At 26.2% G+C, this 25,381-nt stretch overlaps 2 protein-coding genes across 2 annotated transcripts; both read right to left on the minus strand.

The window, feature by feature from the left end:
* Positions 1-11,436: 11,436 nt before the first annotated feature.
* LOC145846899 (transcriptional adapter 1-like) lies at positions 11,437-19,071 on the minus strand. The gene is made up of 7 exons (XM_082953453.1): positions 18,965-19,071; positions 15,067-15,221; positions 14,700-14,776; positions 14,186-14,392; positions 13,452-13,600; positions 12,456-12,567; positions 11,437-11,954 (listed from the first exon to the last, which is right to left on the minus strand). The coding sequence occupies exons 1-7, from the start codon at positions 19,033-19,035 to the stop codon at positions 11,793-11,795; spliced, it is 933 nt and encodes a 310-aa protein (XP_082809579.1). The 5' UTR covers positions 19,036-19,071; the 3' UTR covers positions 11,437-11,792.
* A 402-nt stretch (positions 19,072-19,473) lies between these two features.
* LOC145836820 (trafficking protein particle complex subunit 3-like) lies at positions 19,474-24,551 on the minus strand. Its single transcript, XM_082944630.1, has 3 exons — positions 24,342-24,551; positions 20,091-20,339; positions 19,474-19,876 (listed from the first exon to the last, which is right to left on the minus strand). Exons 1-3 carry the CDS (start codon positions 24,539-24,541, stop codon positions 19,780-19,782), a joined length of 546 nt encoding a protein of 181 aa, XP_082800756.1. The 5' UTR covers positions 24,542-24,551; the 3' UTR covers positions 19,474-19,779.
* Positions 24,552-25,381: the final 830 nt, after the last annotated feature.

The following is a 25,381-nucleotide window of genomic DNA, read 5'->3' on the forward strand; positions in this document are numbered from 1 at the left end:
TTTCTAATGTGTGTTAATATTTTATAGACTCCGTAGATCTGTTCTTAAATATATTTGAGAGCAGTAAAACGCCGTTAGTTAAAATAAAGTTTTTGCACAAGAACATCTGTGATATGTAGATCTTATTAATATCTACCAACTTTTTTTTTTCTTTTTGCAAAACATTAAATATTTTTTGAGATATGGCTTAAATAAAATAAAAAACATAGTTATTTTTAGTGATTTTAAAATATTGAAAAATATTTAAGATATAGCAAAAAAAAAGTGGCTTGTAGATACTAACAAGATCTACATATGCATTTTTTTTTAATTTATAACACTTATTGAGATAAAGTCCTAAAATATTTTTTTAAGAACTTGAATTGTCATGTAACCAAATTATTTTGAAGCATTTATGAACTTGATTATTTCTACTAGTTTGAACAAGTAAGGGAAATTTACATAAAATTACCGCCTAAAAGATTGAATTTAGTTTAAATTAAATTGTAAATGAAACCAGAGTTAATGTTGTATTGAAGTTCTGAAGTTAAGTCGAAAAAATAAACTAAGTGGAAAAAAATAGTTATATCATTGTACATTAAGGTTAAAACTTCAAACTTATTTAGTATATTTAAGTATGTGTGACTTGATGGCGTAGAAGTCCTAGTGATGTTTCTTAAAACGCTTTAAGTTGAACGTTGCGAGATTGAAACCCATAACCGACACACACACATATACAAAAAAATACATACATTCTTTAATTTATAATAGTTAACAGTTTTTTTTAATAACACTTGTTTTTTTTTAGTTTGAAAAAGTATTATTAAACCTTAAAGACAAGAAGACACGATGTTAATTGACAATATGAAAAATTTGCTATATATAGTAAAGCCAACAAGTACAACAAAAACTTTTATACATAAGAAACTAAAAACGAAGTTGTAATCAAAGTCAGTAATTAATTTGACTTAATATTAGAAAAACATAAGCTTAGTCAAACAGATCTAGTTTTGGTACGTTTTCTACAGAACAATTTATAAAACAAAGTCATAATTGCAATAAAAAAAGTAAACTAATCTTAATTTGGTATCAAAAATTAAGAGAAGAATATAAATTTTTAGTTAACTATTTTAAAAGAAAACCATATTCAATCACTATTTAACACTTTTATTTCAGAATAATTTTAGGGATCGCTAAGGAAACGGGAAACTAGTCAAAACACGCCCTTGGTTAGTGCTTTTTTTCTAATAAAAATGGAAGCAGTAATTTGCTTATTACAGTTGCTATTTTTAACAAGCATACATTAAGAACAACTTTTAGAATACTTTTTGATGTAACAGTATCTAACATAAACTTACAATAGTTGTTAAGTATATATTTTTAGTGTCTTAACTTCTTAAAATTCTTAAATTATAAGTCTATACTAATTATAAAAAACTCTTCAGAAATAACTGCGCATTTTACTTAACCTTTTTTTTTTCAGAAGTTAGTTTTTATAAAACTCTCTGTTTTATGTTGAACAACTATTTTTGATCTACAATACTTTAATGTACGTATAATTAAAATATGTTAGACTCTTAGTATATGAATATTTTAAAAAGACTTGAAAAGTTAAGCTTTGAGCTACAGATTTTTAACTGTTAAAAAATTAAAATAATTATTGGTTTATTCATCTTTTACTTAAAATGTATATATATCTATTAAAAGAAAATTAGTTACAAGATAATGGTCAATGTAGCACTTATTAAAATAAACTGTGCAACTATAAAAATTGGAAAATGGAAAAACTATGTATTAAATATGCAAGTGAACTCAAAACTTAAAATTAAAAACATTTTTGAATTATTTAAGTTTAGCCAGAACTTTTCATATTTTACTTTAGCTTTTTTTATTTAATCAATATTACTTTTGAACTGTTTTTACATATTCAAAACATTCCTCCTTTTTGATATTTAATGTAAATAAGCATAAAATTTTTACAAAGTACTAATTTTTTAATTCAAAAACAGTTGTTTAAGCACATTTACGAGTGCAATGGAAGAAAAAGCCCACAAAGTCGTCAACAAGGTCTTCAACATCGAAGAATACAACAAGGCGCTTTTTGGGGACAAGTACAACCTTCTCGTTTTGCACGTCTTTGACAGCTCCCGCCATTCTTGCTGCCCTGCCATCTTGCCACTGGCCCGAATGTTTCCCGATGTTTCCTTTTGCATTGCGGACGCTAACTGCGATAAAATGAAATTTCTGGTGAACACAGAACCAATATTTGTGCTGTACAGCTCGAACAATTTTAGGATCACGTCCCTTAAACAGGGTGTTGACAGTTTGCATGGGTCTGTTACAAAATTGTCAAATGAAATTGAAAGTCATGGATTTAAAGTTAAAAGTCCTGTTGAACATTTAGGAGCAATAGATGTGAGCAAATACACAGCTGATGAAAAAGAGGAAAAGAAAACACTTAAGAATATTTTTCATCAGCGAGGAGCAGCTTTTTTAGATAAGTTTATAAAAGATAATGTTGGCTTTGCATTAAATTTCAAATTCGATTCTTCTTTGGATATCAGCAGAAGTTACATTGAAGTTATAAATACTTTAGCCGAAAAACACCCTGAGATCAAATTCTTGTCTTCGGATGTAAATGGCAAAGACGAAAATCCTTTCAGCTCCAGCAGCGTATTCCGTCTTCGAATTGACGCTTATTACAACAACGCAAGTATAGGTAAAAAACTTCATATGAACTTGTTCGGATGTTCCAGCTTTCTGAGCGGCAGTTTTGAGGGAGAATACGACGAATGCAATTTCGTCTTCGCGTCCTCTGGCAAAGAGGCAGCGTCGGTCGTGGAATCGAGCCCAGCGGTTTTGGCGTTCGTGTACGACAAAGACGACGAGGAATACATTTGCTCCGAAGGCGTTTTGTTCAACAACGTTCACGACTTGTCGTTGCTCCACCGCCGCGTCGTGTTTTTGCTCGTTGAAAAAGCCGTAGCCAACTCGAAAGAGTCCCCGAAAGATCTTTGTTACGTGGACACGCCGACTTGCACGGCTTACTTAAATGGCGTGAAGTTGAATAGTACCAATGAGAGCTTTGAAAGTCTTGAAAGAGCGATTGTGTCTATTAAGCAAAGAGTCCAAGTCAAAGAGGAAATTAGGCCACTTAAGGAACTTTATAGAGGAAACTTTCTATTTTATCTCATTTAGTTTTTTGTCAGTTTAGTTATTTTTAATTTTATTTCGTTGTTTTAAATTAATATAGTTATTTTTGATGATTTTTTGTTTATATTGTACATTTTGATAGGTCTTTGTTTTTTGAATAATTGCATTTTGTTATATTTATAAATTGAAATAGTTAGATCTCGTTTAAATTTTCTTAACAGCATTATACTTAAAATTTATTTATAAATTTATCTGAAATTTAATAGAGCTTCTAAGATTAAACAGTGTATTAACATAAGTTGTAATAAACAGAAAATACTGAAAGATTAGGTTTTCTAGTTACAAAAGACTATATTAAGTTGATAAAATTTAAACCAAATCTTTTATCATTATTATTTAATGATGGTAACATTTCTAAACAAAGTTTTATTGAAGTATTAAAAAAAATAACAAAGCTACGGTTATATAATAACAAAGAACACCATTATGTTGGATACACCTCAAGAAACTTTAAAATACTATACAATGAGCATATGCATAGCTTCAAAAATAAAAATCTGAGAAAGTCTACGAAACTGAGTTGATTCATTCAGGCCGCCAAGTTCGACAAAGAGATGATCAAGAAAATGAAAGATAATGCATAAAATTAATTAACGCAAACAGAGCAAAATATTAATAATTATTTAATTGGCGATTAAGCATTTTGGAGTCTAACTTTTAGTTAAAATGTAATTAATGCTGATTATTAGCTCCTAATAGTAAATAAAGCTTTGTCTGTTTTACTTTATAGAGTTTTTTTTTAATTGTGTTCATAGCGTTTGCATGAAACACTGTGTAGAATAATTGACTAATTAATATTTATTTGCTCCTTTTCAGTTGAGCTCTTTTTGTATAATTATAACTCACCATAAAGTTAATACAGTTAAATGTAGAAAAGTACACCAAGGACATAATTTTTTAATTTAGACTTAAAGAAACCAACACTAAGTATCAGTCAGAAAACATAAGCTTAAAACACTAACATATAGCAACAACAAATTAAAAAAAAACAATCCTTTACAAACTTTAAAATGGCTTGGTACAAGATGCCGCTAAAGCTTACTTGATTTGTCTTTTCGAGGACACCTAGTTGTGTGCTATCCACTCAAAGAGAGTGACAATCATGAAAAAAGATATATAGTCGTAGAAGAACGAGTTTGATCCGTGTGAGTATGAGTACTGACAGATGAGAGAACATTTTGTTATTATTAAAAAGGTTATTGTTTTATCTTGCCATTAAATAACAGTTAACAGTGTATTTTTTTATTATGTTTTATAAGAAAAGTAAACTAATGTTCTGTATTAAACTACTTAGTATATCTTGTGTGATATTTGGGTGTCACGTTAATAAATTTTTATTTAGATCTTAGCACTATTCGTTTTACGAGATTTAGTCTATGCTATTAGTTTATAAGTATTAAGATTTAAATTTGAAGTAAAGAAGGTGATAACTTTCAGCAATTCTAAAAACAACAAGATTGAAGTAAATAACTGATGTAGAAATAGTTTATTACTTTTAAATTAAAATACTTCTTTTAATTCTTAAAAAACAGATGATAACTATCGTAACACTATTCAAAATACTAAAAAAAATTGATTCAACAAAAACTACGTTGTATTGAACCTCAGCTTTTTTAATTAAAACTATTATTCATAGTTATTTCTACTTAGTAAAATCAAAATTATGGTCAATTGTTTGAGAGACTGATTTGTTTAATAAATTTTATTGCCTACTAACCTAGATTTAAAAGAAATTTAAATATAAAGTATTGCATTTTAATTTTAGCTGTAGAGTTATTACAGTTAGATATTATACGATGTTTTTACTTTTGCCTTTTAACTAAGAGTATTTAAAAAACTAACCTAGCTTTAGTTTAGATTTTATTTTTTATAGAAAACTTAATTTTAAGTATAATATTTTATCAAAATGACAAAACATAAAAAATTTAACAGAACTTTTTTTAATGTTTTATTTATTTATTTTAGTAATAAGAACTATAGTAGTAAAACTATTATAAAACCATAGTTTAAGTTTTGAAAAGTAACTTAGAACATTACGACAAAGTTTCCATTTATCAGGTTATGACCTGTAAATTATACTAAAGCTGATGAATTTTTGTTAAACATTTTTATACTTTGCCTAATTTAGGAACTTTATAAAAATACTAAAAAAAATTAACTTTAATTTTTCATTTACGTAAAATATGGTTTAATATAAATTAGCGAAATCTTTCATTAAATTAAAACTTTTCGGTTTTTGATCCCATAGTAAAAAATAAATTACAAAATAAAATTGAATTGAAAAAATATTTTGAAATCACAAACTTTTTAAACGGAAAATTATATTATTTTTTATAAAGTTTTGTTCTAGCATGACGAAGAAATGATCCTTAAAGTACTTCCTTTACGGGACATTTAAGCCATTTTACTTCCAAAACAGTTTAAATTGTTAAATTTATTTTAAAACTACAAGTTAGTAATTATTATTTACTTTTTTTTTTTAATAATATAGCAAACATTTTAAGTTTAAGGTACATAAATCCAGTAACTGTTACACACGGTTATGATTTTTAGACTGGCCAATAAAGGTTTTATACAATTAAAGCTTTCTAAACTTAGCTGTACAGTTTTAAGTAGACCTGTTAAATAATCATGACGTATTGATCAGAAAATCTAAGAGGACTATATTATTCATGAAGCTTAATAGATTTAAAAAAAATTGTCGTTATAAATTTAGTTGCTAGTTAGTTTAATAGAACTTTTTGCAATTAACAGTTTAAAAGCTTGTTGTATTGATGACATTAAAATTTTCAGGTTAGCTTTAAAATTTAAATATGTAAACTACCAAGTAAACCATTTTAAAAAGTAGCGTTGGGTTTAGGTTTATTAATTTTTTCAAGTAAATTCATTGTTAACTCACTTGATAGGTAACGTATAGTTTTTTTATTGAAAATTTTAGATACTTAGCTATTGTCAATTAAAGTTATAGTTAAAAGTTATATTGTTAGATGCACTATTGTATTAAGATCGGTTAGATCAAAGTACAATATTTACAATTAGCTATGATGTAAAGCTATAATTTAAGTACGAAGTTAAATTACTTAATATGTTCATAACAAAATCTTATTCACCCACAGGAAAACTGTTATTAATAATTTTTTATTATAGTTTTCAGAACTCATATCAATACGTTAACAAATTTCTGTTGATAAACAGCTAAATCCATTAGATTTTACAGCGTTTAAAACAAAGTGAAAATGGCAAGAATCAATTAAACCGCTCGCAAATCAACTGGAGGAAAAGCTCCTCTTAGACAACTTGTCACCAAAGAAGCAACTGAAACAGCTCCAGTAATAAAAGGCATTAAGAAGGCTCATCGTTACCGCCCAGGAACCGTTGCTCTTGTTTAACCGCATATTCCAGAAGTTCACAGAATTATTGATCCACAGGTTGTCTTTTTAATGCCTCGCTTGTAAAATTGTTCAGTACTTCAAGGTCATGTTTCCAGAGCACTGCATTTGGCGCACTTCAAGTAGGTGCTGAAGCTTAGTTGGTAAGTCTTTTCGAATATACCAACTTATGTGCCACCCATTTGTGACAACCATGCCAAAAGGCATACAGGTTGCTCGTCGCATTCGAGGAGAAAGAACTTGATCAGTGTTAGTTGGAATACCAACTGCTGAGAGTTTTGCTAAGAAATTACTTTGACTAAATTGTTTTTACTTAGCGTCGATGCTTTATAATGTTAACGTAAAATACTTTAACATACTTTCAAAATTAAGTTTTCTTTAGTATCTATATTTAATATTCTATTTTCTACATGCTACGTTTCAATACCTTTAATCGTTTCATAAATATAATTTCATTGTTGTAATCTTTAGTGTTCAAGCTAAGTAAAACAGTAAACTTAAAATTTAGCTTATCCATGACAAAACGAGTCCACAACAACTATTTAATAATGCAGTTAATAAATTTCACCTGAAATTAACTGTACTTTAAAGTAACTTAAAAAAGTATTAAAAATAAAATGAAATTACTTGAATCTTCTGTAGTTCCTAAGAAATTTACAAAGTTATATATCTTTTTTTTGCACGTAATGATTTAATAAAAAAAAACTGTTGGTTGCTTGATAACTTGCTGCCAGGAAGTAAACTAGTAAGGACTTGTGTTTGGTAAGTTTTAGGTTGTTCTCTTAAGTTGCAATTCTTATAAAAATATAGTTAATATATACAGCAAAAAACAAAAATGTCTTCATAATATTTGTAAATATTGACAAACAGAATGGAAATAGAATGTAATAGCTTTATTCCTAAAATATATTTTTTATTACTTAGAGCAGGGATCGCCAGGCATTTGGTAGCCGCGGGTCAAGTTTTGAAATACAAAAACAATATAAAAAATACAAATAAATAAGTTTGTAGGTCGCAGTTATGGTTTCAGCTTTTACTCTTTCAAATTTACTTGTGTAAGTTTAAATTTATCCGTGAATATTACCTAACACTTATATTTTATTGCTTTTTACTTAAACCGCAAAACATGCAGTATAATAATCAACCTTTTTTTATTTTCAGGCCGCAGGTTACATTACATTTATCTAAAAAAATAATTTAATTAAGCCTATATTTATACACTAGCAACACAATTTGCTTCATATATTATCAAAATAATATATTTTAATGTAGGTATCACGTAAGATAGACATAATTACTGTAACTTTTTTTTTGCTTTAATATGAGTTAAGTAATAGTTTGTTTTTATACAATCAATAAAAGTACTTAGTGAATTCTAATAACAAACAAATAATAGTAAAGTATTTTCATTATTAAGTAAAAAATCAAAATAACTATCTTATGTATGTCTTTTGAAACGGATGAGTCCAAGGTTGTGTAAGCTTAAAACCTATCTTACACTGAATAATAAACAACAGTATAAAACTTCGGTTACTTAGTCATAGACTCTATTTTTCCCAAAGGGTGCTATGAACAAGTACATCCAATTTTGACCAACCTTTTTTGTACTAACTTTTTATTCAGGTTTTTTTTTTTACTGCATAATCGTATTTATTGATTGCTTCTACCATTAAAGAACTTAAGGTATTGTAAATTTTATGACGTGCTTAATCATGATAATATTGAATAAAGGTTGTTTTATTAGCTTTAGACTGTAGTTTGAAACCATTTAGAAGGCATAACTGTACTTTTATTACCTTGTTTTGAAAGAAAAAAATTCGTCAACATGGTCAGGTATTTTTATTTAAAAAATTCTAATAAATGGATATACCTACAAGGTTTACTAAAAGTCTTTGGTTTTTGACTTAAAAAACAAGTAATCTTAGTTATTTTTTTCATTCATTAAAAAAAGCATTTAATATAACTGTTTGTCTTACTACTTCCAGATTTTTAATATAAATATGTATCAGAGTTTTATCAAAAAGATACAATCGTTTCAGCTTTATTGCACTGCAAGGAAACTCAGAGGTTAATAAGTTCTTAAAAGTGACTAAAGCTATAGTTTACCAGTATTTTTTAATATTTAAGAAGCTTAATGTATTTAAGTACTGTTTTATAAGTGAAAGACCACGCATACCTGGATCAATAAAATAGATTAATGAATTCCAGAAATGTCCAATGAATTCTGCAATTCAAATAGCTGAAAATAGTATGAAAGTGTGACCTCAATGCGAATAATAACAAATAATGTCCTCAAACTGCTTGCCTAAGAGACGAGATAATGTTTTTTAGTTGAGTAAAGAAAGTTTAATTTTATGCATTGTCCTATGGATTATTCTTATGCAAAGCTACCAAAATATAATATAAAGTTTTGTCGATTCAGCGCAAAGTTTTGAAAAATGTTGGTTTTAAAAACTAAAAGCAAATTTTTAAGTAGATTTTAGATGCTAGAAATAGAAGCTCTTAAGTTTTCAAAAGTCTTTAAAAATTTATTTGATAACAGACTATGTACATTCTTAGTTTAATTTACAACAATTTTTTATAGTTTTATGAAAAAAAGTAACATTTTAGCAATATTTTTAATTTTTTTTCTCGCTTATTGTTTACTAATTATTACTTCAAATGCTCTACTAATACACTTAAATATAAACATTATTTGATACTTAATAGTTGATGATTTTCTATATAGTCTAATAAGATTTGAAATAGTTACAGTAAATTAATTTTTCAATCAAAATACATGTTTATTTCTTCCAAAAGTAAATAAAAAATTACATATTAGAAACTAACCAGGGTTGCCACTCGTTTTTTCAAATTTTTTTCTAGGTTTTCAAAATTTATTCCAGGTTTTTAAAAGTACACGTTTTTAGGTCTATTTTTTGTTTAAAGTTAAGTTTAAGGTAAGAAACTGTGTTAAATAGTATAAAAACATTGAAAAGATACTGTAATGCTACTTTTAATATATTTAAAAAAAAAAAATATTTGATGATCACAATTTTTTAAAATTTAGTTGATAGATTTTTGTGTCAAATCGAAATTTTACTAGTGAACATGTGAAAATTCTAGGTTTTTTTTCAAAATTTCAGGTAAAGTGGCAACCGTGACTAACTGTTTTTCCTTATTGTTTAATAGTATGTATGAGATTAAAAGTCTTAGTTCTTCAAAAGTTATCTCTTTTTATGTAAACTACCCAAGATTAAACTTAGTTTGTTCTTAATTTTTTTAATACAAAAAATAATTTTGCATTAACTAAGTTCTCAAAAATAGTAAGCAAAAGTACTTATAATTTTTTCTAAGGATACTAAACCAGCACTAGTTATCAAAAAAAAAAACCGTGTTAGAAAAATATAAAGATTAAATTTTTATATAATAATATTTTTACAATTTTTCATAAAATTAAAAAAAAAGTACAAATAAAGTATATTTAAAATTTCGTACAAAATATGCAAATATTACAAAATCTGGTGTACACAGGATTTTTACTTCAGTTTTCTATTGTCCAAATGTATCTGGAAATAAGTGAATCACTAGCTTAAGCTTACTTTTATTCTTTTTTTTAATCCACTTACTTTTGATAACGGTTTATAAACTTATAATATTATTTTTAGGTTAATAAATACTTTAAGCTTACTAGTATATAAATAAATTTTGACTTAAATCTGCTTTATCACGTATAATACCTTTTTTATTTTTTTTAAAAAGCAATTCCTTTTCTTTAATACCATAAGCTATTTTTACCACATTACATAAAAGTTTTTTCTAATCATTGAAACATGATCTACCACTAAGAATACTAAGCAAACTATAAGTATACTACTAAGTTTAGTTTTATTAACAACTCGTAATAATAATAATTATTTTGAGTTATCTATTTTAATAAGAACTTCTACAGTTTTTTACACTGTCATGATCTTATGATTTATCATGTATTTTTTCAAATTTAAAGTGTTGTTTGAGAAATGGGTGTTTTGGTAAATAAGAGTTTCCTTTTTTAAATAAATGTTAAAAAAATAAATTATCATCAAAATCTTGAATTATATTTTGAGATGTGGATTCTCAATTGTTTTATAATAAACTGAACAGTTATATAACCATAAAAATAAAATATTAAATTTTTCATTGTTTTTATTTTTTTGAACTTATCAAGCCATTTTTGTAAATTTGTTATTTTCCTCAACTTACAAGTACAAATAGTCTTGCAAATTTCTAAGCGTAATGGTAACTCATCTTATTCAAACTAACCTTTAACTAAAAGTAATGATAAATTTTTTGTAAAAGTATTTTTATTTATACTTTAAGCTCTACGATATGTAGCTTTTCAAAAATAGTCGTAAAATTACGATTTAAACCTAACATAAGATTTGGATTTAATCTCTATAAATAAACAAAACTTCTAACAAGATCATAACAAAAATCAGCTAACTATAAATTTATTTATTATACTTACCAGTATTGAGTAACTTTTTATGTATTTAAAAACAAAATTAAAACTCAGCTTAACTTAACGATTAAAAGTATAATTCAAAATGAATAAAAATTGACCTGAAATTCTTAGTTTATAAAGCAGATGAATGCACCCAAACGTAAAAAGTATCAAAAAATATATAATTGTATAATGTACATTCTTTTAATAAGTTGACGCGTTCTTTATATGATAAATAATATTCAATAAATACATCCACGTAATAACCTAAAAATATAGATTATAATACAAATAATCTAAACATAGATCAAAAAGATTTAAATTTTCAATATTAATCATCTGATAGATAGGATTTAGCAAATATAGAATAACTAATACAATTTATGTTAAGTAACTTTTACGTATATTTCTTGATGGCATAATCTAACACTATTTACTATTTTTATTACACACTAAGGTTTAAAAATTTGTTGATAATTCCCTTTAAAAATGTCGTTCAACAAAACCATAACTATAGTTTACCTTACACAGACGAACCTTATAACTGATTTTAAACATTTTTTTATTTGACTAACCTTAAAATTTTTTTGTTGAAAGCTATCAAACATAAACTAAACAATTCAAACAAAAAAAAGAGGTAGACAATTGAAACATTCGAAAGAGCACGGAATTACTCAAAGAAAAGCAATCAAACCGGATCTTTTTGCTATCAAATTGAAACTTTTTTTAAAAAGACACCATAATTTTAATCAAGCGGGTTCGCTTTTAATTTTCTTCCTGGGAACCTGGGGCTTGCGTTCAACCTCACACGAATCTCTGTCATCGTCGTCAGTGTGATAGTGTGCGTGCAACAGCCTCTCCGCTGTTTGCTCGTACATCGTGGCAGGTTTGATCAAGTTACGCTTGAAGTACTGGATGAATTTTGTTGGAATTTTAAAAGTTAATGCAATCGTTTTATATATTTAAATCAAGAGTTTTATTACTTTAAAACTGAAACTTTCAAAAGTTAAGAAAAGTTTAAAACAGAAAAAGAGGAGCTGAGCTTTTATTATTTATTATTGCAAAATATGCAGCAGTTATATTATTTTATGAAAATATAACTTTTTGTACTTACTGAAAGAATGCTTATCCGAACATATTTACAGAAAAATCTTGCTTAACATGTCCGAATAAGTGAATAAGCACTGTAGTATAAAAATTGAAAGTGAGTGTTTAAAATATATTTTTAGTAAATATATATTAGATTTTATTTAGTGTTAAAAAGGTGAAATTGATCTGAAATTGTAAACTATAATTTCACGTAGGGTGCACTTTTGCCTAGGTTCAAGATGAGAACCTTATCGATGTCCCTACCTTAGTAATTTTTGAAAAGTAAAATAAGCATCAGTAGTAAGAGTAGTATGAAAACTAACACGGAGTGCATAGATAAAATCCTGGAGATTTATTACCACGTTTTTTCTCGTTTTGTTTTCTTGGTTTGTTCTTCCCAGGTCTTGAATGTGTTTTTCATGGGACAGTTCAGACCTGCATGTTTCAATTATATAAACTGTCTTAAAAACGTACTAAAATTTTAGAAAAGCTCGAAAACAATTCTAATTTAAGGGCATAGGGGGGTCCGACATTTTTTTTTTTTACTAAAAATAACATTGGATCTTATATGAAAGCTTTAAGTACAAACTACAAGCCAGTTTTTATAGAATTAAAAATATTATTTAACTTTTGAAATATTGTGCTTTTTATAAAAGTTTTCCGATACAAACGTATGGACCGCAAGTTTTTCGGGGTCAATTTTTTCGAAAATTTAAAAAATCACTAAAAATATATCTTCTCCTTTATTTTTTGAGATAGAGACTTCAAACTTTCAGGATACGTTCCTTTTATAGTTAAAAAGACTTTGAACCTTGAAATTTTAAAAATATTAAAAATTAAAATTTTAGACAAAAAAACAAAAAAATAGGTGGTTTTATTTAATAAAAATTTTATTTTTCTAAATTAAAAAAATTCCTATATTCAATCTTTTTAAAATTTAATAATACACTTTCTGTAAAAATTTGAAGAAGATTGCTTAAAAAATGAAGGAGGAGATAGATTTTTAATGAAATGGTCTTTTTTTGCGTTTTTAGTTTGCGCCTTCCATTAAGAACCTATTGAGGTCACCGACTTAGACTGCTCATATCTCAAAAAATACTTTGAATTTTTTCAAGCGGTTAAAAATATCTGATAGCTCAGATAAAACTCTATAAAATAAGATGAACTTGTAAAAATCAAGGTGGACCCCCCCCCCCTATGCCCTTAAACCAACTAAATGACTGTTTTAGTATGGAATAAAATTAGCTTCCAAAATCAACACAAAAAATTTAAGGCATAAAAATTAAAGGCTTTTAGACTTTTTATATAAAAACTGCTACCTTAACAAGTGGTCGCTGTTTCTGCTTTCCTGCCTCGTGATGTACGGGTCAGTGGCTTCCCTGCCCATCTCAAACTTGAAGCTCTCATCCACTATTTTGTACGCTGATTTACGGGTCAGTATAGAGCTGATGAGATTTTTCATGAAGATCTGCGGTTTAAAAGTATTTCAATAAACAATTTAAGTTTATTCAAAGTTCTTAATAAAACATTATTTTAAAATAAAATTTAGCACTTATCAAACTGTCGTTGTTTATATTTTTGTCAAGGCAAAAGTCAGCAGCGAGTCTCAGGAAAATAGATAACTTAAAAAAACCTTAAGTGGAGAACATTTCAAGTGATAAAAATTCAACAGGGTTGCCACTCGTTTTTTCAAAAATTTTTCTGGTTTTTAAAAGTAGACATTTTTGGGTCTATTTTTAGTTTAAAGTTAAGTTTAAGGTAAGAAACTGTGTTAAATAGTATAAAAACATTAAAAATATACTATTAAGCTACTTTAAATGTGTTTTTTTAATAAAAAAAATTTGATGATGACAATTTTTTTTATCTATTTGATAGATTTTTTTGTGTAAAATCGAAATTTTACTACTTGTTAAAATTGTTAAAAATTCCATTTAGTGATTTTTGTTTAAAATTTCAGGTTTTTCGGGATTCCAGGTAAAGTGGCAACCCTGATTCGAACACAATTTTACTTTAGTTAAAACTATCTATAAAAATTCAAGTGACAAACATTCACCTCGGTGGCGTGAAATAGAAGCTGGGCGGTGTCGTTGTCGGTTCCGTTCAAACCCATTTGCCAGCAGATGGCGCAAGAGTACGGGTACAGCTCGTCGACGGAGGGCAGGGCGGGCGACTTGCACCAACTGGCCTCATCTGATTGGTTGCTCTCGCGAAGCTGGATTTGCTGCGGGAGCTGACACTCGGTGGCGCTCACGAACCGATGCTGGTTTTAAATTATTTTAAATACGTAAGTAAAACATGGTTAGTATTTCATACAATATTCTTAGATATCATTTTATTTTTTAAGATGTTTTTGGCTGACTTATTTAAATAGAGATTATAAACAATTTTACATTTTAACATTTATTATTTTAATGATAAGAATTTTTTTCAAACTAGCTAAATTGAAATAATTAAGCTTTCTGTTCAACTAACTAATAAAAAAAAATAAAGGACTTTATTTTGGTATAATCAAGTTTTTAAGTCTGTACTATAAAAATATGTAAGGTGATAGTTTTCATTTGACTAACTTGGAATTCATCGAGCAAAAGTTCAGTTCTGTCATTAGACTTTGTTTTGTTCATACTATGATGATAGTCACTTGAGTCTGAAAGATTAGAAAATAATAAATATCTAATTTTAATTAAAACACTATTTATTACTAGTTAAAAATTGTTTTTTCTTACATAAACTTCGTATAGATTACAGTTAATTAAAAAAGTTTTTTTAAATGTAGTATACTCTTACTTTAAATATTTATTAGAGCAATACTTCTTTCACCATCATTTACAAAAAATAAAATATCTAAAACTAATATTTATTATAAATTAGTTTATCATTCTAAACATAAAACAATATATCTCATGTCCTTGAAAAAAAATTTAACTAAAAACTTACTAAAGTAATTATCAAGATGGCATTTGTTAGACATGGCCAGGAAGAACTTGTTGTGCAGATGGAACTCGGTTGGTTTCAATAATTTTCTTGCTTGTGAGTCGAATTCTTCCTTGTTGATGCGGTGGCGAAACCAGTTGCGTATATTCTCCCAATACCTAACAATATATTGTTTTGTCATATTTTTCATCAGCTAGTTTAGTAACTAAAAAAAGTAATGTAATCAAAAAAGTATTAAACAAGTTGATACGTATTAAGAAGGTAGCCTCATATCAGGGTTCGTGCGCGAATTTTTTTTCATTTAGCCTGACTGAGACCAACTTAGCCTGACATTTTTTATAAGTAAGAAAAATCCCCTTTAAAAGTTGTTTTAGGTATTGGAAGTCTTGATTAGTACTATTGTAGTCTCCGACTTCAACCAGCTTTACCTCAAAAATATTTTGAGCTTTAAATACCTGCAAAAAGCAACTTATAGCTTAGTTACAACTTTATAAAATAAGACTAAATTGTGAAAAAGTTGATTGACCCCTCTATGCCCTCAACATAAAAAATTCAGTGATAAGTGTTATATCTATTCTATAACTAGTGTAAAAATCTAATATATATTACTAAATACAATTGTTCAATTTAATTAAGCACTAAGTAAAAACATTATAACCAGAAGATTTATAATAAAACGACGTGCATTGTAGTGTTTTTTTTAAATTTAAAGAAACGCTTACACAAGTATTAAAATAAGTAAAACATTTATTTTTGACTAATACTTAGAATCGATACATAATTATAAATTCTAAACTTTAAATAAATACAGTGATTGTTGATGTGGTATCATATTTAAAAAGCTTACACTTAAATTAAAAAAACAAAAACTTTAATATTTTGTTCTTATAAAGAATAAACAATTGAACCTAAAATTTGTACTCCCACAAAACTTAGTACTTATATCTTAAAACTAAGTTTTAGTGTTTATCTCTAATAATTTAAACAAACAGTAAAATATATGAATAAACTGCTAAGAGTTTTATTCTAAACAGTATTTGGTATAAAGCCTTTAAATTAGAAATTAAAACAGTTCAACCAACTAAGCTCCGAAAAACATTGCTGATGATAATAATTTCAAACAAACAGCTAAGTTGTTGAACTAAACTTTAATGTTTAAACTGAATTTTTTTTTAACTACAGTAACCTCTCGCTTATTTACGCACATTGTGTCCACAGAAAAAGTGCGTAAAGATATGAGAGATTGTAAAGAAACGAGAGGTACCAAATATACTCACTTTAATGGCTGTTTTTTAATATTATTTTTAGTTAAAAGCAAACTGGGCACTTTCCCACTTTTAACTATTTGTTTACTTTATTCATAAATTAGAAAACAACAGATAAAACTATACATTTATTAAAAAAAAGGATAAGAATTTCTATAAAATAATAATACGAGTAGAAATAATTTTACTGTTTTAATAATAAGTAGAAATTATCTTTATTTATATGTGATATTTATATTCTATTCTACTTAGCAAATTCAATTTATAATTAAGCATTTCTTTACAATTATAAAATGGTGTTTATTAATATATAGGGCAAGACTGCTGTATTATTTCTTTGTGTTTTAAACTCTCATTATTTCATTATACTTTCATTATTAAACACAGTCATATTTATTTCAGAATTTGATTTAATCTCTTATTGTTAACAAAATTTCTGATATATTGAGGTATAACTAAATGTTTATCAATTAGTCAAGGAACATAAACTTAAAACGAGGAAACTATAAAACTATAAACTTGAAGTCTAAAGATATAGAGAGGTGTGTTAGCATTCAAAAACATATTTTAATTCAAAAATATACATTAAACCTAATTTGTGCAATATTAAAAAAATTAAAATTTTTATTTTTTGAATTTTATAGAATTCTGAAATGCGTAACTAAACGAGAGTGCGTAACGTCACGAGTGCGTAATGATCCGAGAGGTTACTGTATGACGTATATAATCTACTAAAAACAAAATAATGAAGATTCTTAAAAACTTTTTAGAGGTTTAACAAAAGGTTTTAAGCACTTATTTTTACAACTACTGACTGATTTTGTCTTTAATCACTAAATCTTTGTTTAAAAATAAATTCACATCTCAATTTGATCTTAAAAAGATACCCAATTTTTTTTAATCAAAAATTTTCAAGCAGTTGACCTGAGAAAAACTGAGACTCTCAAATTTTAAAATAAAAAAACTGATTTAGCCTGACTTAGCCTGACGCGCACGAACCCTGTATATTAAGAAAATATTTAGAAGTGAATTTAATTAAAACAACAAAAAAATTGCATTAGACCAACTAAAAATTAATTTCTACTAGCATTAAGTCTGTTTTGATTGTCGGTATTTATTACTATAAATGACAGCTTTTTCTACCAAACTATTTTTTAACTTCGCTGTTTGATCCATTTGTTTCATCACTGAATTAGTCCAATAAGTAATCACTATTTAGTAGTATTTCAGACCAGTACAGCCTAATTTAATTTGTTTATGCTTAAATGTAAATTATTAACTAACACATAGAACTAAATTGATTTGAATATTAATTAAGACTTAGCCATCTTCAGGTTTGCCAAGGGTTTAATTATTTAATTCAAAATTTCCTAAATTCCAGGCTGTTTATTTGCCTAATTAATAACATTCTAAATTTTTTAAGGGTTTCAACCTGGACCTTGCAAAATTAAATTTTAAGTAATATATAAATAAAAAAAAAGATATTTAGCTTTATAAAGAAAATCTTATAAAAAAGGTTTAAAAACTACAAGTGATTTAAGAAAATAATTTTGAAAATATGCTTAGTTTTCATTACACTAACTGTTTAAGTTTATGTAAAAGTACAAAATTCGGAAGCATCACTTTTTTAAATAAAATAAAACAAACTGAGTCAGTCCAAGTTTAAGGGTTACGCTTATAAAGTTTCAAAAACAGCAATTTAAATAGTGGTAGACAAAAAACAATAAAACTAAAAGTATAGCTTCAATAATATTAATGTTAATAAATATATAATACAACTATGTTCATACCACAGTGCGAGCTAAAGTTTTGTTTTAATTATTTTTTTAGTTTATTTTTTAGTTCAAAAATGCTCAAACTAGCCTGTGGCAACAGTGAAAATGTTGGCAAGTAAGAAAAAATTAAACTGTATTGACAGTCTTTGAAAAAAAAAAATTAGATATAAAACGTAGTTTTAATAATATTGCAATGATCAATAATTTTAAATATAGATATTTGACAATTCTTAGCACAATGTTCAACAATCGAGGATCTTTTACCAGCGCAGATTTTTCTTCTATAAATGTCAACACGCATTTTGGGAAATTTAAGAATCTGAAATTAAAACAATAGCAACCAAAAACGATGCTAAAAGATCCTTAATTGCTGAACATTTAATAAACAGGGTTGTCAAATGTTATTGGCAAATTTCTGCAAGTTTTCAAAATTTCTTCCAGGTTTTTTAAATAACACGTTTTAGGGTCTATTTTTAGATTAAAATTAAGTATAAGGTAAAAAGCTGTTAGTATAACGACATTGGAAAGATATCTTAAAGCTTCTTTAAATGTGTTTATAAATAAAATTAATTTTTGACGAATCGCAATTTAAACATGTAAAAATTGTTTAAAACTCCAGGTTTTTTAGTGATTTTTGTTCAAAATTGTCACTTCCAGGTGTGGGATTCCAGGCTTTTTGGCAACTCTGAATAAATAGTAAACATTGTGCCAATAACTATTAAAAATTTAGATTAAAAATTAGCAGTCATTGCAATAAAGTTTGTGACCTGGTTAAGTTAAAAACTATTTCTATAAAAAAAAAACAGAATTGTGCTAACAAAAAGAACTTCAATATAATATAATAATGTAAAATTTACTTACATTTTTTCTTTCGCACCAAGTACTTGTACCAGATTCGTTCTTGCAACGTTCAATTTCTCGTTTGCATTCATTATTATTATTGATTTATATATTTATAACACACTTCTGAGGTTAAAATAAAGATCATTCAAGAAATATATACTGAGTGCTTAATTTACTAAAATTAATAAAAAATACACATAACTAAATATTACTTTATACTTAAATACACAGAGATATTTTAAAACATTATAAACAAGTAATTTTTCTATATTTTAAACACAATTTAAAAATTCAAATAAGTGTGGTTTTAAAAATAACAATTGGAAATTTAAGTTTTTAAACAAATAATATAGTAATATTTTAAAAATCGCTTTAACAGTTTTCAATTATCTTACTTTGAATAAACTATGAAGTTATGAAACTTCTAAAATCAAATTATACAAAACTTGTAAAAACCATTTATATAACTAATATGTCTAAAAATGAATGATTCATTGACACTTTTTTTAAAAAAATAAATAGATTGGTAATCACAAAACACATTACAAGATACTTCAAATTGCAAAATAAAGTTTATACTTTGTTAAAGATAGCTTAAATTTGCAATGAAGCACTTTCAATAACACTATTTAAAAAATTAAAAACAATAAACTTTATGAAAAGTGACTTTAAATAAATAAACCATATAACATAAATATTATCTTTAAGCATTTAAATATTTATCACACAAATTTATAAAAAGAATACATTCAAAAATGTTTATGTTATGAAAATATGTAAAGGAATGTTTTTCACTGGATATAGACATCCACCTAGTTATTTTAGTAGAGCAATCAATCTTCTCCAGCAGGCAAATCATCTGTTAGCTTTCTGATAAATTTTATTCTCAACTCAGTCGTGTTGTCACCTTTCAACACATCTTTGACCCATCTAAAAAAGAGTATTGTATTATTAGACTAAGTTGTAAGAAACAATTTACTGTTTTTTTTTTCTGTTGATAATGCATTTACACATTTTAGTGGATTTACATTTTTCTGTAATAAAACTTTTACTAAATATAATCTTTTAAGAAAAAACTTAAAAGTTTAACATTCATATTTGTTGATTATTGACACAAAACAAAAAAAAACATTACACAACCTACCTGCAAGTCACTTCCATCTGCAGCATCCTCAAGGCTCCGGTGATGGCACCAGATATCACGTTTGAGTAGCACAAGTCCCTCCTGCGGTCTTCCGGCAGCTCGACGAACTCAACGAGGGGGTTGTGGTCCAGCATCAGCGAGAACTCGTCGGAGGCGGGCGACCACTTGGTCACTGTCGGCGTGATGTTCAAGTACATTTTGAACGCAACTTTTGCAATCACATCAGCTGTTTCCGTAAAATCTTGACACCTGAAAAAATTATAAATTTGACTAAAATATAACATAAAATTTACACATGTTTAACATTTCAGTTGTTTTTCAATAAAATACAACAAATATTACATTTCATACTTTAAACAATTGAAATAAAAATTATAGAATAAATATATGATACAATAAGTTTCAATTTAAGATTTGATAAAAGTTTTAAGTAAATAAACAATAACTATTGTGTTGTAACCTATGGATGTAGGTACATTTAATAATAAAATTAACTAATAGTATTAGTAATACTTGATACTTATATTCAATAACACGGAGGGCTACTCTAAAAAAAAAACTAGACATGACATGAGTTAATATATTTTATATAAAGAACAATTGCAAACACTAACAAATATATAAAGACCATCAAATTTAGAAAACACTTTAAATGTGGTCAAAACCTTTACACAACATTTAATCTAGCAAGAATATACTTTAAGAATGTATAAAACAAAATAAGATTTAATTACTTAGAATGTAAATAAGAAACACTTATAAAAATAACACTAATAAAAAAACACTTTATAAAACACAAGAAAACAATATAAATGTATATTCTTCATTATCACGTTTACTGCAGCAGGCTGTGGCTAGCATCCCCCACTGCTTTCTGTGGCTGATTTATATAGCACAGGGTTGCCACTCGTTTTTTCAAATTTTTTTCCAGGTTTTCCAAATTTCTTCCAGGTTTTTAAAAGTACACATTTTTGGGTTCATTTTTAGTTTTAGGTTAATTTCTATATAAGAAACTGTATTAAATAGTATAAAAACATTAAAAAGATACTGTGAAGTTACTTTAATTATGTTTTTTAATAAAAAAGTTTTTGATGATGACAAAAAAATCTTATTTATATGATAGATTTTTTGTGTCAAATCGAAATTTTACTACTGATAATGTTAAAATTATTGAAAATTCCAGGTTTTTCCAGGTTTTATGATCAAATTTCCAGGATTTTCCATGTTTTTTTCAAAATTTCTCAAATTCCAGGTTATTTTTGACTAAATTGTCAAACTCCAGGTTTTTCAAGGTTTCCAGGTAAAGTGGCAACCCTGATAGCAGCATTCTTGACTTTTTCAACATTACATCAGTAATTTCTAGTCTGCACTTTATTTTCTCATTTTTCAACTGTATAAACTTGCATCAGTATAAAACTTGACCTTGCAAGCTTTCTCTTAACTGCTTGAATAAACTTTTAGCTCAAAACCTCCAACCAAATCTAAACAGTAATCAAGTGCAACTTGATATCCTGTTACAGTGTTACATTGTTCTTGTGAATTTATTATTTCTTTAGATAAACGATTTTTTTTTCAGGATAAGCAACAATAAAATAACATTTCTTACTTAAATAAAAGATAACTTTAAAAGTAAAATATTTTTCATTTTACACCATAGTCAGAAAACAATGGACATTATTTTTCAAGTGTGAAAATTTATATAAATTTATTGAATTTAGTTAGACAATAAGTACTGATGTTCTTGTTAATTACTTACAGCAATTTTCAACTTTTTAACTTCACAAGTTCATTCTCTAAGCAAACATGTTTTCACGTTTTTTAATAAATATAATTCATTAAAACTAAACTACTGTTTAAAATTATTATTGAACTAAAGATTTGTATATTTTATTATAAAGAAATCTTTATAAGAGAAACAGTAAACTGAATTAAAATACTATTTTTATATTCAATTACAGCCAAACTGAAAGAACAATTTACTAAGAGCGGAAGAAAAGTTATGTATATAAATTTAGTAAAATATATTGTGTAGTATAACTATTTAAAATGTAAAGCTTAGATTTTGATAAAGATTATTTTTTTAGTTGCATCTTTCAAAGAAAAATATTCTATTTTCTATTTTTACTAAGTATAGATTGCTTTTAGGCTGTAAAAAAACAAAACTTAGGTAGAAAAAAATCTGCAAAACAAGAAAAAAAAAAGAAAATAAGGCTATTCTCATACAAATCCTTGACTAAATGTATGTATATAAATTTAACTTTGTTTTCCTTATAGTTTTAAACTATCATTTTTAATAAACAATACTACTTCCTAAACTATAAAATAAGTTGTCAAGCATTTGCTTTGATTATTATAATACTTAGTTATACCTGCTTTTATAAACTATTTATGTTTTCAAATTTTATTTGGCAAACTATAGTTTGAACAAAGAGTTTTTCAGTGCTTAAAATGAGCTAAAATTTCTTTAATAAAGTTGGTTATAATTCAACATGACAAAACATTGAAACTAAATTCAGCTTTGCCTATCTTTCAGTCAAAAAACTGTCCTGAGTGACCAAAAACTGCCCTGAGTCATCCTGAGTTTTTTTTTCAAACCCTTTAAAAAAAGTTTTGCTTCTGGAGCAAACTACTTATTACCTTATGTTCATTTTTCTTTGTAATAATTAAAGAAAGGTTGTATTTGTATGCTTCTGAATTAGATGTTCACTAAACTTATGAGAAATATAGTTTTTGAAGATTCAACGTTTAAAGTATAAATCAATTGGGAATAAAAAAACAAAATATGTGGTTGATTTTATGTAAAATTTTTATATAATAGAAAATTGTTTTTTTTGTTTTTTATTTTTAGTAACTAACTTCAACATTAATACATAAAGTCCTCACTTGAATGCATAACATTAACTTCAATTTTTATTAAACAGTTTGATATAAATTCAAATCATAATAAATTTTAATATCAGATTTAAAGCAAAAACTACAATCTTATATTCTTACGAAGTATAGTGAAGAACTAGTTACAAGGCTAAAAATAATTTAAATATACATTTTAAAATAAACAAAATCAAATTAATCAAATTCAATAAAGTTCTTGAACAAAATTGTTTATATAAAATAACAAAATGTTAAAACTGGATCATCTAAACCGCACTCTAGACCTAGAAAAAAAACTTGTCCTGAAATTTTTTGAACATCTCAAAACTATCCTTAGATTAAAAAATCAAAACTGTCCCGAGTCATCCTGAATTAAAAAAAGTAAAAATATCCTGAGTTATCTTGAGTGCCCTGAAAGTGTGGCAACCCTGTAATAAATTAAATCTCATTCAAAATTTTGGCCTGAGTTGTCTTGAGATCTTCAAAATTTCAAACTTCCTTGAGCTATCAAGAATTATCCTGAGTGTGTGGCAACCCTGATGTTAAAAAGTATAGAGGTACTACTTAACTATTATTTGAAAAAAAAGACAAAAGCTTAGATTAAATAAATACAAATATATGGACAATAAACTTGATAATAATAAAAAAATAATAAAAATATATAAAACAGTTGTTTAAAATTATTGAATTCTACAAAAAAAAAACAATCAAAACTTAATTGAAATTCATACTGTTAGTTGAACTTTGGGACTGATTTTAGTTTTTTTAATAGAACTAATGACAAATTTGACTTTATAAAAACAATTAATCACTGGTATGGTTAATTATTTTATTTTTAAAATAAAAAAACCTCTTGTCAGGGTTGCCACTCGTTTTTTCAAAAATTTTTCCAGGTTTTCCATACTTCTTCCAGGTTTTTATAAGTACACATTTTTAAGTCTATTTTTAGTTTTAAGTAAATTTCTATATAAGAAACTGAGTTAAATTGTATAAAAACATTGAAAAGATACTGTAAAGTTACTTTAAATGTGTTTTTTAATATAAAAAATTTTTGATAATGACAAAAACATCTTATTTATATGATAGATTTTTTGTGTCAAATCAAAATTTTACCACTGAAGATGTTAAAATTAATTAAAATTTCAGGTTTTTCCAGGATTTTTGATCAAAATTCCAGGTTTTTACAGGTTTTTTTCAAAATTTCTCAAATTCCAGGTTTTTCCAGGTTATTTTTGCCTAAATTGTCGAATTCCAGGTTTCCAGGTAAAGTGGCAACCCTGTCTTGTAAAATAATTATGGCAGTTTAATTAAAATTCAAAAATAATTTTAACTTAAAAAGCTATATTTTTACTGTTTATTAAATCTCAAAAAATATTTTACCTTCCAGCCTGAGTATGAGCCATAAAATCTTCTACTAATCTTATTCCAATATTGTTTCCCATTTTTTCAAGCTGCTGATTGACATCTTCATCTTTTTCAAAGTCTTTAATAAGCTGTGACACCAATGAACCATATGTTAGTGTAAAAAGCTCCCCAACAAGTTTTTTGCTATCAAATGCTTTACTTCCTTGCTTTGACATTTTTTACAATAACTGCTTTAATTTAAAATTAAATTATAAAAACAAACACAACACATTTTTTTATAATACTTGGTCGTTGAGCAAAGTCAGTTACTTGTTAGTTTGTCATACTATAAACAAATAGACTCCAGAACATTTTTTAAAATATGTTTTGAAATAACATTTTTTGTTACATTATTAGCAGTAGACAATTACATTCTGTATTACAACCAAAACTTAAGGATTATATTTTGTTTTAACTTTTTTCATACATTGAACAATAACTAATACAGACTAAAAGAGGTGGATCACAGAAATTTTCTAACAGTGTTTGTAAAAAAAACTTATTAATAAGTTACATCAGTATCTCAAAATGAGAAAATATTTTATACTAATGAGAAAAAATCACTCATGCATAAAAATCCCTTGTTTAAAATATTTTACTTCCTTAAATGATGATATTGGTACATGCCAGACTTGCTCCTTTTATTGGGTGTACTAATATGCATGATGCTATGATTTTTTTCAAACCAAAATAAATCTAAGATATCTATTTTGCAATTTTTGGTTTTGCTTACTTTGAAATTGCTCAGAAAGTGTTAAATTTTACTTAATTTTATGAGTGTATTACAGGCAAATATCACATATTTTTATTTTACAAATAGTTAATGATAGTTTTATACAGTGAAATTGTTACATTTGTTTCTTGCCAAAAATTTGTACAGATTTCTACACAGAAGTTTATCTAATTGTTTTTTGCTTTTTTTTTTTGTGAGAAAATATTGGAAGTTTTTTTCTGTTAAACAATATGTTTATACTTGAACATATTTCTACATATGATTAGAACACACACAGGCTACC

This window comes from Thalia democratica, chromosome 1 (assembly GCF_965202585.1).
Source record: "Thalia democratica chromosome 1, ktThaDemo2.hap1.1, whole genome shotgun sequence".
Lineage (NCBI taxonomy): Eukaryota > Metazoa > Chordata > Thaliacea > Salpida > Salpidae > Thalia > Thalia democratica.

Bases quoted from the DNA above. Each gene is read 5' to 3' on its own strand.
- LOC145836820 (XM_082944630.1), bottom strand. From the start codon at position 24,541: ATGTCAAAGCAAGGAAGTAAAGCATTTGATAGCAAAAAACTTGTTGGG. The intron at 20,340-24,341 runs GTAAAATATTTT...TAATTTTTTCAG, and splicing joins GCTCATACTCAGGCTGGAAG to GTGTCAAGATTTTACGGAAA. The intron at 19,877-20,090 runs GTAGGTTGTGTA...ACTCTTTTTTAG, and splicing joins CAGATGGAAGTGACTTGCAG to ATGGGTCAAAGATGTGTTGA.
- LOC145846899 (XM_082953453.1), bottom strand. From the start codon at position 19,035: ATGAATGCAAACGAGAAATTGAACGTTGCAAGAACGAATCTGGTACAA. The intron at 14,777-15,066 runs GTAAGTTTTTAG...CTAATCTTTCAG, and splicing joins CCATCTTGATAATTACTTTA to ACTCAAGTGACTATCATCAT. The intron at 11,955-12,455 runs GTTAGTTTTCAT...AAATTCATCCAG, and splicing joins ATTTTATCTATGCACTCCGT to TACTTCAAGCGTAACTTGAT.